Source organism: Myodes glareolus, chromosome 8, assembly GCF_982192425.1.
Source record: "Myodes glareolus chromosome 8, mMyoGla1.1, whole genome shotgun sequence".
Lineage (NCBI taxonomy): Eukaryota > Metazoa > Chordata > Mammalia > Rodentia > Cricetidae > Myodes > Myodes glareolus.
The window spans coordinates 75045799-75061778 of record NC_142033.1 but is presented as its reverse complement, the minus strand read 5'-3'; the positions used below and the strand labels follow the sequence as shown (position 1 = coordinate 75061778).

Below are 15980 nucleotides of genomic sequence, written 5' to 3'. Positions count from 1 at the left end.
GAATCAAGTTGGCTCCATTGCTAAGCATTCATTACACCTCATTGCCTCTCACCTTGAGGAAGCCAACAGGAAGATTCAGCTCAAAACCCTCATACACTTTGTCTAACTGTTTGGCTTGTCCACTACGTAAGCAAAAAGAAAGTATTTGCAAAACAGAAAACGTGAACTGGGTCTAGAACTAGGTATCACTAAGTATCAGCTATAGAATTTAGTAACCCTCAAGTCGTTCAGTTACAGAGGAGATATGAGCCTGCTTTAATTATTAAGAAGGTTTTAAGTTGTTCAGAGTATGGGTAAAAATAGGCAGCCCGATTACATTACAGACACACAGCATGCTAAAAATATACGCACACCCCTCAACTTGATCTAACTATGGAAAACTTTTTGGCTATGAAGGTAAATTTTGAGAAAACGACCAGCAAAGCTCAAGTACACTGTTTTCCTAAACCAAAGCAATGCCCATGGTTCTTAGCTAGCCTGCTGGTATATTTCTGGATTTTATGAACCGCGACAGCAAGGACATCAGAGCCAGTCATGAGTCAGCCATCCTCCCGAAACATCGTTCTTTGAAGGGGTTCATTCACACAGCTAGCAGGAGAAAATGCTCCGAGGCAGAAAGAAGAGATAAGAAAAATGTATGTAGAGAACATATATCACCCTTCCTCCCTCATGACCTTTTCTCTCTATAGACCACCAGTGACAAGCGAACGGTACCCAGATACCCAGCAGTCTGCCTTAAGTAAGCAATGCTACGTTCTTGGCATGCACTTCCACAGCACTGCAGCGCTACTGCAGCTCACGCTGACCCCCAAACCTGAACATCACTTCATATATCTTCACCGTCTTTCATTCCATCAGCACCGCTGAACATCGGATGACCCAAGGCACATGCCCACCAGAGTTCTTTCTGATACACAACAGAACAAAACACACACCGCAGTCTACCAGGCGAACCTGCCAAGACCCAGAAGATTTGTCTACACCCACTGGGTTAGAATAGGCACCTCATATGGTCTAGGATTTAACACAGGCCTCCAGGGTCTCAAGGCAGGGTCCCTTTACCTCCACCCTCTCCCCATCCCTTACCACCTCCAACATGCCAAAAGCCCTTTGTTTAGGCAACACCCCCAGCAGCCCACCCGCCCAACTCAAGGAGTTACCAGGTCTGTCTGACCTTGCCAGGTAATGGAGATGGGGACCGACTGTTGGTAGGAACGAAGGCAGAGGTGACCCATCAAGTTTAAACACATCTCCCCCTTCAGCTGCCGGCTCAAGGCAGGAGGGGGCAGTTCCCAGGGCTGAGGAGGCCCTAAGGCTCCTCTGGCTGGGGAGTTTCCCAGAGTGACCTCAAACTGCTTACTCAGAGGCACAGGCAGGCTGGAGAGGGCTTTTCCTGTGACAGTCACTGCTGGAGTTTAAAACCCCCTCTCCGTGTGCTGGGAGAGCACACACACACACACACACACACACACACACACACACACGTGTCTGCTCGGTATCCACTCCGGAGCACATCTGCCCGAGTAAGGCTCTCAACACCAAGTCGCACGGACACAATCATCACCCTTGAAGCTCTGCTGACTGCATCTTGGGCTGCTAGGAAGAGGATTCTCTCTTGCAGCCTCAGTGTAGGCTGAAGCTTGCCTTCCTCCACTAAAAGATGGCTGGCCTCTATCTAGGTTAAATTCTAGTAGTGTCTGAGCTTTCCAGGGCCAGTCTCCAGCACAGAGAGGGGAAGGTGTCTCCCTTGGGACACCAGCCTGGGCAGAGTCCTTCCTGCTGCTGAACTGCTGGCTACACACAGAATGCGAAATGCCTCCTCCTGTCCGACTTCTGGCTAAATCCTTTGTCCCGCGTGTGAGGGCAAAGGGGTCTCGACCCAAGACTGAGGCTAGTGTAGGGGCAGAGCTGCGAGCTCAGCAATCCAGGCTGCTCTCACCTAGGGCTTGAGGAAGGCAAACGCAGCTCACGCGACGTTTGCCCCGGGGCCCTCCTGCCCAACCCGTCAGCCCTCCAACTCACCCCAGGGAGGGGCTCTCCGGAGTGGATGTGGATCTGGCCCCGGGGTCGCGGGTACTCAGCCAGCTGTCGCCTTCCCGCCGCGCTCTTAGCGCGTCCCGGTGTAGTGCTGGCTGCTGCCAAGCTGAGCCTGCGAGAAGGGCGGTGCTGGGGTTGGAGATGCGCTGTGTCGGGGGCCCGCCTCCCCGCCGCGCCCGCCGCTTCAGCACCGCGGACAGAGGCCAGCCCCGCGCAGGAGCGGCCTCGCCGGGAGGCTACAGACACCCGGCTGGACAAAGGCGAGCTCTCGTGGACCGGACGCACGAGGGCGGCGAAACCGCAACTCGGCCTCTTAAAGAGCGTCGGCGTGGTCGGGAACCGGACCCGGCACCCAGGGCGTTATCTGGGTCCAATCAAGGCCGGAGGAGGCTGGCCCCTCGCGTGGGTCCAGCATGGGAGGAGTCCAGAGAAGGTCGGTGCTCAAGCCCTCATCTCTCGTTACCGTATATTCTGGATCTGTCTTGTGAATTAGCGGCTGGGATAAGGGGTGTCAGGGTTCCATCCAGCCTGCAATTTCACTTCTTCCCACCCACAGCCCCATCCTTGGTGTCAATCAACCAACAGATGGGACTGCTAGAGCTTGGTGACATCACCCAGAGCCACTTCCATGTTGTTTTCATTTCTGTTAAAATCCCTTCTGCTGTTTCTTGTTCCCAACCAGAAGTCCCCGGTGCTGTCCTTGTTCTGACTTGGCTCCCAACACAGACCAGCAACATGACCTTCAACTTCATTTTTCCTCTGGAATGGGTGGGTGGGTAGGGTTGTTCTGGCTCCAAGCCAGAAGAAATTCAGCCAGTCTAGAGAACCCACAGTTGGTAGGCAGGAGGTCCCACTCCCTCTTGGCTTCTCTTAATCCCTCCAGAATCGAGGCGAGGAGAGTCCTTCCTTCCCTGAACTAAACTGGCAACTCCTGCCTAATTCTTTTCACAGAACTACAACTTTGTCACTCATTAGTTAAGATCCAGAAGCATTTTCATTTTTCCTCTGGCCGACATCCCTGCCTTCATTTGAAGGGGAAAGATGGAACGCAGCAATTTAAAAGTCTAGGTTCATAAATCCTATCCAAGTGCATGGATTCTGCACAAGCATTCAGTCAGTGGCTGCTGAGAAAGAATGTGACCTGAAACATTCAAGAAGGGCACAGCTGGCCCGGGAAACAGGGTCCCAGGCAGAACTCTGAAAATTACTTCACCATCTTCCCCCTCCCTTTTTAAAAATAATAATGTACTGTCAAGACTCAGAAGGAAGAAATTAAAGCATGCCCAGAGCACCAGGGCCCATGGGCTTCCTGCTGCAGTCAGCATAGATTTCTAGAGGACAAGGTGCCAGGTGGACATGGCATCCCAGTCTTTCTTTGTGCATTTCCTTATTTGGCATGGGATGTCAGGATCATTTTGTGGCAAAGGATCCCTTCAATTTGTTCCTTTGTCTAGTTTATGGCAGGCTCAGCATTTCCCAGCATGCCTGCAGCCTCACATCAGGGACCAGCCTGGACCCCAGAAAAACTCACTCTCATAGATATACATGCATGCACACACTGATGCATGTGCACACATGCATGCGCACATGTGCACATATGAGTGCAAGCATGTGCACACGCACACAACCACCAGAACAAAGTTAAAAATGTATGATCACACGGCTATATTTGTACTGGGCTCCAAAAGGTTCAAGATTTGAAACAGAAACAATCCAACCATATAGCAACATTTAAATTTGTCTGGTTAGTCCATGATTTTCTGATTCTGGAAAAGCTTAAAAACTAGAACACACATCCCTGATTCCCACCCACACAGGCTGGAAGACACTGCTGTGCCAGGCCCTCTCCCTCCTTCAGTCCCTTGCATGGGGCAGGGAGCGGGAGATGGAAGTCCTTTGACTTCTCCATAGGCTTTTCCTCCTTCAATCCCTTGGGGGGGGGGGGGCTGGAAGCCCTTTGACCTCGCTATAGGCTCCATCCTGCTAGGAAGACAGGGTTTACCAGTGAGTGATGTTGACAAGCAGTAAACCATGCCCACCTATAACCTATAACACCATCTCTACCACAGATGTGCTAAACCAAGACAATTCCCAGCCAGCTGTTCCAGCCTAGCCCTGCTGCCTCACTTCCTGTAATGCTCTGAGCACCCACAGTTCCGTTTCTCCACCCCCTCTGTACTGGCTGGTTTTAACTTGACACAAGTTAGATTCATCAGAGAGGAAGTTGCTTCAGCTGACGAAATGCCTCCATGAGATCCACCTGCAAGGCATTTTCTCAATTAGTGATCAGTGTGGGAGGGCCCAGCCCATGGTGGGTGGTGCCATCCCTGGTCTGCTGGTTCTGGGTTCTCTAAGAAAATAGGCTGAGCAAACTATGGGGAAGCAAGCCAGTAAGCAGCATCCCTCCATGGCCTCTGCATCAGCTCCTGCCTCGAGGTACCTGACCTGTGTGAGTTCCTGTTCTGATTTCCTTTGGTGATGAACAGCAATATGGAAGTGTAAGCTGAATAAACCCTTTCCTCCCCAACTTGCTTTTTGGTCATGGTGTTTCACTGCAGAAATAGAAGCCCTGACTAGGACACCCTCATAGCCAAGCCTTCCTCAGCCTGCCCTTTCCTTCCTTTCCCTAGCATGTTTACAGGAGCCCAGATCGTCTGCAATGGTGGAGGTTTGGCAGCTCCCATGCAAGTGCACAGGCTCATACTTCTAGAATGAGCAGACCTAATGCTGGGCAGACTGGGAATGGCAGAATTTAAAGTGTTCTTTGGGATTTCATCTAATTCCTATGTCGAACCACCACCACCCTCTCTCCACTCCCAGTAAATACCCTGGCAAGTCAACCTAGAGAAATCTGGATCAGGTCTGTCTTCTCAGTAGGCAGGGAAGAAAGAGACGCTAGGCTTACAGAAACCAGGCACAAGAACAGCACTCTCCAGGGCCCTTAAAGCTCCTGTGAAGGTATTTGGAAGTAGGACCCATCTAGGAACCCACCAGACAGGCAGAATGGCCTACTGCACCCTAGTCGTAGCTCAAAGCCACAGTTGTAGTCAGTGACCACAGCAACAGTGAGAGGAACAGGTGAGTCACGTCAATCTTCTGCAGAACTGAAAGGGCCTTTCACCTGACGCTATTCTAGGACCACAGCTCTGTCAGCCAGAGCTTGGGAAGGGTCACAAGTGACAGGAACACCAGGTCGCTCTGCTCTCTGTACCTCAGTTTCCACGTGTGTAAGAAGACACAGGAGGGCTGGAGAGATGGCTCAGCGGTTAAGAGAATTGCCTGCTCTTCCAAAGGTCCTGAGTTCAATTCCCAGCAACCACATGGTGGCTCACAACCATCTGTAATGAGGTTTGGTGCCCTCTTCTGGCCTGCAGGCATACACATAGACAGAATATTGTATACATACATAAATAAATTAATTAAATAAATAAATACTAAAAAAAGGAAGACACAGGATTGGTTGACTTCTGCCATGCCTTTCTGCTTTTAAAACCCAGTGCCTTGGAGACTGTGGAGATAACAGTCAGCAAAGTGCTTGCTGTCCAAGCAGGAGGATTTGAATTCAATCCTTAGCACCCATAGCTGGGGATGGGATTTGCATTTATGATTCAAGCACCAAGAAGGTAGAGACAGGCAGATCCCTGGGGTTCAGTGGCCAGTCAGCCTAGTCTAGCCATGGGTCCCAGTGGGAGAGTTTTGTCTCAGAAAACAAGGTGGATGGCAATCAAGGACCAACACCCGAGACTAACTTTTACACACACACACGAGAGAGAGAGAGAGAGAGAGAGAGAGAGAGAGAGAGAGAGAGAGAGAGAGAGAATGGCAGAATGGAGAAAAGCCTTCCAGTGTTAGAGATAGGTGCTGTGTGGGAGGAAGTCTATAAGCTGGAACATTCTGGAAAGTGAGAGTAGCTGTTAGGGAGGTTTGCAAGACAGAAAAGCCCAGGAGCTAGTGTGGGGGCTGCCATGTGTGTCACAGGTAAGTGCTAATAGGGGACTAAATGCTCCCTTGTCTGAGGTAGGGGCAGATAAAGGAGGCAGTGGATGTGGTGGCTTGAATGAGAACAGCCCCATAGACTAGTATATTTGAGTGCTTAGTCACCAGGGAGTGGCACTGTTTGAAAGGATTAGGAGATGTGACTTTGGTGGAGAAAGTGTATCACTGGGAGTTGACTATGAGGATTCAAAAGCCCCAGCCAGACCCAGTGTCTCCCTCTGCCTGTGGATCAGGATGTAGTTCTCAACAACTTCTCCAGTACCATGTCTGCCATACCTGCTACCATGCTTCCCACCATGGTGATAACGAACTGAACCTCTGAAACTATAAGCAAGCCCCAATTAGATGCTCTCTTGTGTAAGAGTTGCCTTGGTCATGGTGTCTCTTCACAGCCACATAACAGTGACGAGGACAGAAGCTGGTACCAGGGAGCAGGGCACTGGCTGTGACAGGCCTGACTGTGCTGCTTCGGCAGAGTGGATTAGGAAAACAGCTGAAGGCTTTCAGCAGCACTTAATGGGTTATCCAGTAAGATAACTGAGGACAGTGCTGATGGCAGTATGGACTGTGAGTGCCCAGCTCAAGAAGTTTCAGAGGAGAACATCAGCATATGACTTAGAGATCTTTCTTGTGATATTTTCACAAAGAATGTGGCTGCTTTTTGCCATTGCCCCCCCAAAATCTGCCTGAGGCTAAACTGAAGAGTTTTGGGATTAATTAATTGCATTGGTAGAGGAGATTTCAAAACAGCCTAGTATTGACAATGCCATGTGTTTATTAGTGGTCACTGTTGTGCAGATGTATAATGAAAAAGAGCAGGCTGAGCCAAGGAAAAATAAAAAAAAAATGTACAGTTTGAGAGAAAAAGAGTAGCGGGGAGTGTAATGGAGCTAAATTCTGTGCTTAAGGAGATAAGGTTAAAGAAAAACCTGACACCAGAGGGGGGCGCATACCTTTAATCTTCACACTGGGGAGGCCGAGGCAGGAGGATCTCTGTGAGTTTAAGGCCAGCCTGGTTTACAGAGCGAGTTCTAGGACAGTCAAGGCTACACTGAGAAACCCTGTCTTTAAAAACAAAAACAAACAAAAAAGAAAAGGAAGGAAGGGAGGAAGGAAGGCAGGGGGGAAGGAAGGAAGGCAGGAAGGAAGGAAGGAAGGCAGGAAGGAAGGAAGGAAGGAAGGAAGGAAGGAAGGAAGGAAGAAAGGCAGGCAGGAAGAAAGAAAGGCAGATAGGAAGGAAGGGAGGAAGGCAGGAAGGAAGAGAGGAAGGAAGGGAGGAAGGGAGGAAGTGAGGAAGGCAGGGAGGAAGACAAGAAGGGAGGAAGGAAGGAAGGAAGGAAGGAAGGAAGGAAGGAAGGGAGGGAGGGAGGGAGGGAGGATGGAAGAAAGAAAGGAAGGAAGGAAGGAAGAAAGGCAGGCAGGAAGGAAGGGAGGAAGGAAGAAAGAAAGGCAGGCAGGCAGGAAGGAAGGGAGGAAGGCAGGAAGGAAGGAAGGGAGGGAGGAAGGCAGGAAGGAAGGAAGGCAGGGAGGAAGGCAGGAAGGCAGGGAGGAAGGAAGGGAGGAAGGCAGGGAGGAAGGGAGGAAGACAGGGAGGAAGGAAGGAAGGCAGGAAGGAAGGGAGGAAGGCAGGAAGGAAGGAAGGAAGGCAGGAAGGAAGGGAGGAAGGCAGGAAGGAAGGGAGGAAGTGAGGAAGGCAGGGAGGAAGGAAGGGATGAAGGCAGGGAGGAAGGAAGGGATGAAGGCAGGGAGGAAGGAAGGGATGAAGGCAGGGAGGAAGGCAGGCAGGTCAGCCTGATGGTAAATGGAGTGACGACCTCAGGGAAAGACACCACTCAGCTAAGCTTCCATCTTGTGACAAAGTTCAAGCTGTGAAGAAACCATCTAAACTAAAAAGCTGATGAAAACGCCTTTCAATGAGGCGGTCAAGTTCCAGTACCAGCAAGCAAAAGAACGTGACAACTTTGGCCACATGGCTCTGGCTTTAGAGTCAAGGACACAAAAAAGGGGTTGCAGAATCTCCCTCCATGGTTGAGGTCCGACGTGTGTCAGGGTGTCCCTAAATGGAGGCCTAGAGAGGCCATAGAGTGAAGCTGTGAAGAAGAAGCCTCAGAGACCCCAAGATGTCCGAGATGCCAGAGCTATGTGATACCTGCTGAGAAGAGCCGATAACCAGGAGTGGAACCAGCCCAAGAGAAAGAGAAGTGCTTTGTAGTCAACAGAGCTAAAAGGAATTGGAGATCTGAAGAATGTTTTGATGTCAGACATGGAGATGCAGAGTTTGGAGTTTGTCCTGCTGGTTTTCAGTCTTGCTCTGGTCCAGAGTTTCCTTACTGTGCTCATTTTCCTCCCTTTGGAAGGCTAATGTATATTCTGTGCCATCATATGTTAGAAGAATGTGATCTTTTTTATTTTTATTTTATAGGGTTTACAGTTAAGAAAGAGATTGCCAAGAGTCTCAGAAGAGAAAACTTTTAAACAATGTGGAGACTGTTACAGACTATGGGGACTTTTGAAGTTATACTGAATGCTTTTCTGCATGATGCCTACAAGCCCATGGGGTCAGGGAGTGGAATGTGGTGGTTTAAATAAGAATGGCCCCCATAGGCTCATATATCTGAATGCTTAGTCATCAACGAGCAGCACTACTTGAGAAGGATTAGGCAGTGTGGCCCATGCCAGGCCCAGTATTTCTTCCCACTACCTGCCGATCTGGATGTAGAACTGTCAGCTTTTTCTCCAGCACCATGCCTGCCTTGCCTGCTGTCATGTTCCCTGTCATGATGATAATGGACTAAACCTCTAAAACTAAGGTAGCCCCAGTGAAATGTTCTCTTTTATAGGAGTGCATACGGTGTCTTCACAGCAACAGAACACTGACTAAGACAGTGGGTAAAGATGTTTCCTACTGAGTCTGACAAACTGAATTCAGTTCCCCTATAACCCACATAACAGAAGGAAATAACTGACTCCCAAACTTGTTTTTTGTGCCTCCACAATGCACCATGGCATGCTTGCATGCACACAAGAATGAACATGTGTGGCATGCTTGTGTGTGTGTTGTGTGTCATACCAAATACATTTAATTTTTAAGTGAACAAAACATGTGACAAACATACAGAAATGGCTGACAAACGTGAAAAGAGGTCCAGCTTCACTGACAACAGGAATACCAGTCAGGAGCACAGAGAGGTATCCCAGACACCCACTACCATGACTACCAAACCAGACAAGGGCCCGTGCTGGTGAGAAACTGGAGAAGCTGGAACCCTTACATTGGTGGGAATGGAAAATAGTGTAGCTGCTGTATCTCGATTCCTGAAAACAGTTACTCTGTTACCTGGCCATTCCATGCCTGGACAATTACATAAATATACGCAAGGGGACTGAAAGCAGGGGCTAGAGAAGAACCTGTGTACCAGTGTTCATGGCAGCGTGGTCCATAGAGCCAACATACTGATGGGGCAACATGTCCAGTGTCCGTTGCAGATGGATGGATAAACAAAATGTGACACAGGCCTACAATGGGATACCACTCAGCCTTTAAAGGGAAGTAAGTTCTGGCACATGTTAGAACATGGATGAACCTTGAGGACACAATAACACGTGAAATAAATCAGTCACAGAATGACATCATGGGATTCACTATGTGAAATTCCTAGAGAAGCCAAATCCACAAAAGTAAACAGTATAATGGTGTTTGCCAGGGGCTACTGGAAAGAGAGAATGGAAAATCATTATTTAATGGGCACAGAGTTTTAGTTTTTCAAGATAGAACAAGGTCTGGGGTGGGTGGAGATGGGGGCTGCCCAAGATAGTAATGTACTGAATGCCTCCAAACTTGCCCATTTAAAGACTGCTAAGATGATTGACAGATGATGGCTGCTGAGGGGGCTACTGGTAGGTTGCTGATGCTCATCCAAGCACTACTAACTGGACTCAGTGGGCTATAAAAAAGAGGAAACATGAAGGGTCTGGGGGGAAGGTGAGGGGCAGCAGAGGGAGGACACATCATATATATGTGTGAAATTGTCAAGGAATACATGAAAATTAGAAATGGTTAAAATGGTTGCATGTATATGTATGTGTGGTATTCATGCCTGTATATGCATTTGTGTGGGGGCACAAGCAAGTGGAGACCAGATGTCAGGTGTATTCCTCAATCAGTGTCTGCCTAAATACTGAAGCAGAGAATGTCACCAAACCTGAAACTCTCTGGCTCAGCTAGCCAAGTTAGCCAGCATGCCCCAAGGATCCCATTTTCACCTTCCGAAAGCACTATGATTACAGGTGAGCTGTCACACCTTTATATCAGTTCTGGGGGCCTGCATTCCAGTTCTCACACTCTGAGGGCAAACACTTTATCCACTGGGCCATCTCCTCAGCCCCTTATCTATGTATTTGACTACAATAAAATCTTTTAAAACCAATGACTATCTGAAGTACATATATTAAGTCAGAGGGAAAGCAGGGCATGGTGGCTGTGGTGGTTTAAAAGAAAATGACCCCCACAGGGAGTGGCAGTATGAGGAGGTGTGGCCTTGTGGGAGGTCACTGTGGGGGGTGGGCTCTGAGGTCGCCTACGCTCAAGCTATGCCCAGTGACATAAGTTGCTTCTGCTGCCTGCAGATCAAGATGTAGACCTTTCAGCTCCTTCTCTAGCATAATGTCTACCTTCATGCTGCCACGTCCCACCATGGTGATAATGGACTAAACCTCTGAAACTGTAAGCCAGCCCTATATAAGAGTTGCCACGGTCATGGTGTCTCTTCATAGCAATAGAAACCCGATAACAGTGGTGTACGCCTTTAATCCCAACATTAGGAGGCAGAGACTCAATGCCATCCTGGTCTACATAGTGAGTTCCAGGTCAACCAGGGCTACATAGTGAGACCTTATCTTAAAACAAACAAACAAACAACAAAGAGTGGAAGAGAATATCAAATAATAGTGAAATAATGGAGCTATTTCCCTTGTAAATGAGCTTAAGCTTAATACCGTTTTCAAAACTGGTGATACATAATAACCAAGAACAGGAAAAGCAAATTCCGCCTTTACAAGATTTTGCAGCCTGGGCTGACTGAGACCTGCATGACATGGAACTGGTCTTTCCTCCCACAGCCACCAGACAGCTCCCAGGAGTGCAGACCTGTGTGGCTGTATTCATGGCCTCTCAGGAGTGTTTACAATTCACCTCCCAGCCTTCAGGAAGCCAGTGGGCAGTGAAGCAGCAAAGAGCATCCTACAGAAGTGCCGCCAGCTCGAGAGACCACAGATGGCCGAGGGGCCAAAGCTGATCTCAGAGCAACTATAATCAGAGTTAAAGAAAAAGGAAGCAAAGAACAAAATGAGTAAACAGATGGAATGTTCTAACGTGACCGGAAACAAAGATGACTAGAAATTATAGGACATAAAAGGTTTGAATCTAAGAACTCACTGAACAAGAGCAACAGCAAAATGAACAGAGTTGAAACAAAATCTAGCAAACTCAGAGACTGGACAACTAGAACTATTTAATGAAAAAAAAAAGAGTGGAAAACTCACAAGAATGAGAAGGAGACGTGGGAGACACAGACGGTCTGACGTATGTATAAGATGGTCTGACGTACGTATGAGAAGAGAGGAGAGTTTAGAAGCAGCTGTGGAAGAAACAGTGGCCAGCAATCTTTTAAAATCTTGCGAAAGACATTAACTTAGAGATTCAAGATGCTCAGAGAGCTCTAGGAAAAGAACAAAACAATGAAAAATCCTCACCTGTAACACATTCAACACATCACAGTCAAAATTCTGAAGGTCAAAACAGGGAAACCTTACAATCAATGGAGAAAATTGAAACACTAAACAAAACAACATGGGTTGAGTGTCCCTTATCCGAATGCTTGGACACAGAGATGTCTCAGATTTCAAAGGTTTTCATCCGCATAGACGATGGATTAAGTAATAACCCTAATCTGAGCATCTGAAATCCAAAGTGAGCCAAAGTACCAAACACGACATTAGAATGGCTTTGGAGTTTGTCTTTTCAGATAGTGGTGCCTAGCCAGGGCATAAGCTTAAAGAGACCACGGGAGGGCTGGCTATTGCCTCTTTCTCCCCCTACCCATTTGTTTTTGTCTGCCTCATTTTCTTTATGTTCATTGTACATGGTATTGTGTTACAGAAGGATTTTTATACAATTGCATTTCTATGTTAGAACTACTCTTGATAATATGTATGGCAATATTTTGTTTGTGATGTAACAAATAAAGCTTGCCAGAAGATCAGAATGTGAAGCTAGCCACACTAGTTAGCCACAGAGGCCAGGCAGTGATGGCACACACTTTAATTCCAGCACTTGGGAGACAGAGACAGACAGATCTCTGTGAGTTCAAGGTCACCCTCATATAGCCCTTGAATCAGTCTAAAAGAGAAACAGAGCCAAGTGGTGGTGGCTCACATCTTTAACTCCAGCACTAGGGAGTTGGAGACAGGAATGATATGGCTGGGCGGAGAGAGGAATATAAGGCGGGAAAAGACAGGATTCCGTCTGAGGTTCTTTAGAGAGGGCATTCAGTCTGAGGACTTGTTGAGACATCTGGTCTGAGGATTTTGTAGAGGTAAGAACTAGTGGCTGGCTCCACTGCTTCTCTGATCTCTCAGCTTTCACCCCCTAATATCTGACTCTGGGTTTTCATTATTAAGATTAATTAGAATTCACGCTATAAATGTGCTTTATTTGAAAGTGAGATGTCATCAGTATTATGCCCCTGTGGGCATATCCAGTAGCAGGCAGGGTCCACAGGTGGGTAAGGCTGTTGATGGTTTTACTCTGCTAGCCGCACTATGAAACCAGGAAGAAAGCATCCCCTTCACTTCCGGTTTGGCTTCTGTGTTCTATATCCAAAGCATGTGTTTGGTGTCTTCAGACACATTGGAGTCTCCAAGAATAGGGTCTTATCATCCAGTTCTGATAGGCACCACGCACAGCGGTCATAGCCTTTGTTGTCTGGGGACCTTTTAGGCCTCCCTGACTTTACTTTTGAGCACCTCCCCGTCTCCCCGGCATTAATTACTTTTCTGTTGCTGTCATAAAACACCCTGATCAGAGCAGCTTAGAGGAGAAAAGGGTTTATTAGGTTCTGGGGGGGATAGTATCCACCATGATGGCAAGAGCAGGAAGCAGTTCACATTTCTCCCACATACAGGAAGCAGAGAGAGAACAGGAAGTGGGACCAACTATAACCTCCAAAGTTCGCCCCCACCCAGTGTTCTTTCTCCAGCCAGGCTCCACCTCCCAAGGCTCCACCTCCTAAGGGATCTGTAACTTCCCCCAAACAGTTCTGCCAGCTGGAGGCCTTGTCTCATTCAAACCACAGCACCACCAGCCCCTTGCCTCTCTCCTCTCCTGTCGTCAGCCTTTAGTCTCCTGGCTTCACTTCTACCTTCGTGCCACGACCTCCCTTACCTGTGCAAAACCTAGGAACCACAAAGGCGAAAAAATGATTTTTGTATTTCTGAAGTTTGACTTGGGTTGTTCAGTACAATTATCTCCAGTGGCATTCACTCTCCTGCAAGCTTACTTCACTTCAGTTTTCTTTATGGCTAAAAACACTTCAGCTGCATATATGGACCGCATTTTCGGGAGCCATCCCTCCAGTGCTGGATACCTAGGCTGGCTCCACGTCACCGCTATTGGAAGCAGGGCTGATGATGGGCAAGAGCTTGGGGGTTTTGGATGAACACTGAGGGCTGGTAGCTGGGTCACATGGGAGGTATAATTTCCATGGTTTCCACAGTGGCTGGGCCATTTACACTCTTACCAGCAGGGCACCAGCCTCCCCCCCACCCCATGCATCCCCACCAGTATCCACCATTCTGACGGTGTCGGACTCTCACTATGTAGTTCTCATTTGCATTTCTCCGTGGCTGGTGAGACTGAACATTGTCTCATTTATTTATTGGCTATTTCTATTTTATCTTTGAGAACTGCTGGTTTCACCCTGCTTATTTATTGGGTTGTTGCATTTTAAATATAAAACAGGAAGGAAAGCAGAAGGAAATTAGGTTCGTGTTCAAAACTTAAAAAAGAGTCAGGCATAGTGGCACGTGCTTGTCATCCCAGCGCTCAAGGAGGCTGAGACAGGAGGCTCTTGAAAGCAAAGCCAGCTTGAGCTCAAGCTCCCTTGTTTTCTAAAGGGAAGAAAGGGGCCTGGAGAGCTGGCTTCATGGCTAAGAGCACTGGCTGCTCTTCCAGAGGATCTGGTTCAATTCCCAGCATCTACACAGTAACTCAAAACTGCAACTTCAATTCTAAGGGATTTGACACATTCCTCTCACTTCCACCAGGTGCGCGTGCACACATACACATACATGCGTGCAGACAAATGCACATAAAATAAATTTAATTTTAAAAAGTAGAAACAAATATGTTTTCAGACAAAGCAAGACAAAAAGCAGACTTCATTGCCAGTAGACATGATCACAAGAAATGCTAAGAGCTCTTAGAATAATGAAAATTATCTCACATGTGAAGCAATGAAGAAAAGGATAAAGATTAGCTAAAATGTTTAAAATACAGCTAAATATAAGTAAATATTGATTCTATACAGATTTAATTATGGGCTGGGATGTAGCCCAGTTGTAGAGAGCTTTCAATGCCCTGGGATCCCATCCCCAACACCACCGAAAACAAAAAATAAAACAAAGAAGAGCCATCTGAGCCACTTGTAACAAAAGGAGAAGTGGACATGGGAACTGCACCTGCTGGGAGGAGGAAAAACAGTAATTAAGGGAGGCTAAAATGTATCAGAGATTCACACTGTAATCTTATTCATACATAATCTAAAAATAAAATTAATAGAGAAAATGAAATAATTTTAATTATCTACACTAAAGTGGGATTTTATTCCTTTTAAGGCTGAATATATCCCTGTATAATATATTCCTCTATAATATAGCCCTGTATAATATAGCCCTGTATAATACACTTCTCTATAATACATCTCTCTCTAATACATCCCTCTATAATAAAATCACCTCTGAGTGTGGCTATAACACACAACCTGAGTCGTTCCAAGCTTTGGTTTTCAGGTAACATAGGGATGGAGCAGAGAACATGGAGTTAGGCAGATCTGATCTGCGGCCGACTGGCTCTGCCCTTAGAAGCTCAGTGTTTGGCCATGAAGGGCAAAGCAGGCTCCCACTGTGGCCTCGTCAGCGTGACTCTCATACACGCTCTACCTGGCATTCAGAGGTCTGGTGCAGAAGTCACCCAAGGCTTCTGCCTTCAAGACTGTTCATGTCTACTGAGCATACACGAAGACGAACCGAACACCCCAGCAGCCACCAATCACAATGTAGCCAAACGACGGTAACTGGCTGGAGAGCATTTCATATTCCACTCAACCAGTCTCTACCTGACTCTAAAGCTCTGGGGCAAGCGGCTGGGAATGATTCGTGCCTAGAAGCAATGGCTAATGAAGGCCCAGAGAGGATTCTACTGCCAACTACTGCCGACTTGGGTATTGACAGCTGGGTGTCAGCTGAAAGGACACTTCATCAGGAAGGCTGACAAACTCAGTTCCTTCCACACAGTACTGAAGCTGGCAAGCTCAGCACTGCTGCCCTTATCAGCTTTCCCACCTGAGCTGCTTCTCTACCAGCTTATCAATTTTTAAAGAACACCATTCTGAATTTGCTTCTATATGTTGGTGATATTCGTGTATTTACCCACTGGTTTGGAGTCAGGGAAGAGAGCAAGCTGGTTCTTAAACAAAGCATTTACTAAGTACTTCTCAAATGTCCACTGGTGGATCTTCCCTGTTCCTCCAATTAGCATAGCCAAGGGTCCCAGCCATTCTGCAGCCGACTGTTCCTCATCCACACAGAATGAAACACAGGTTCACCGTGTTTCTCAAGACTGTGGCCCTGGCATCATAGAGACCAGATGGAGCACAACCTGGTCCCTGGTT

At 47.6% G+C, this 15980-nt stretch overlaps 1 protein-coding gene across 3 annotated transcripts in view; it reads right to left on the bottom strand.

Annotated features, from left to right (window-relative positions):
- Nucleotides 1–15980, bottom strand: part of Osbp2 (oxysterol binding protein 2) — a 168237-nt gene that overhangs the window by 62833 nt on the left and 89424 nt on the right. Inside the window, exon 1 of one of the 3 annotated variants that reach the window (XM_087909150.1) lies at nt 1175–1318. The exons of the other annotated variants lie outside the window; for them this stretch is intronic. Coding sequence (XP_087765276.1) covers nt 1175–1250 — 76 coding nt within the window. The 5' untranslated portion in view covers nt 1251–1318. Of the gene's footprint in view, nt 1–1174; nt 1319–15980 lie in introns of those variants that run through there. 3 annotated transcript variants of the gene reach the window in all.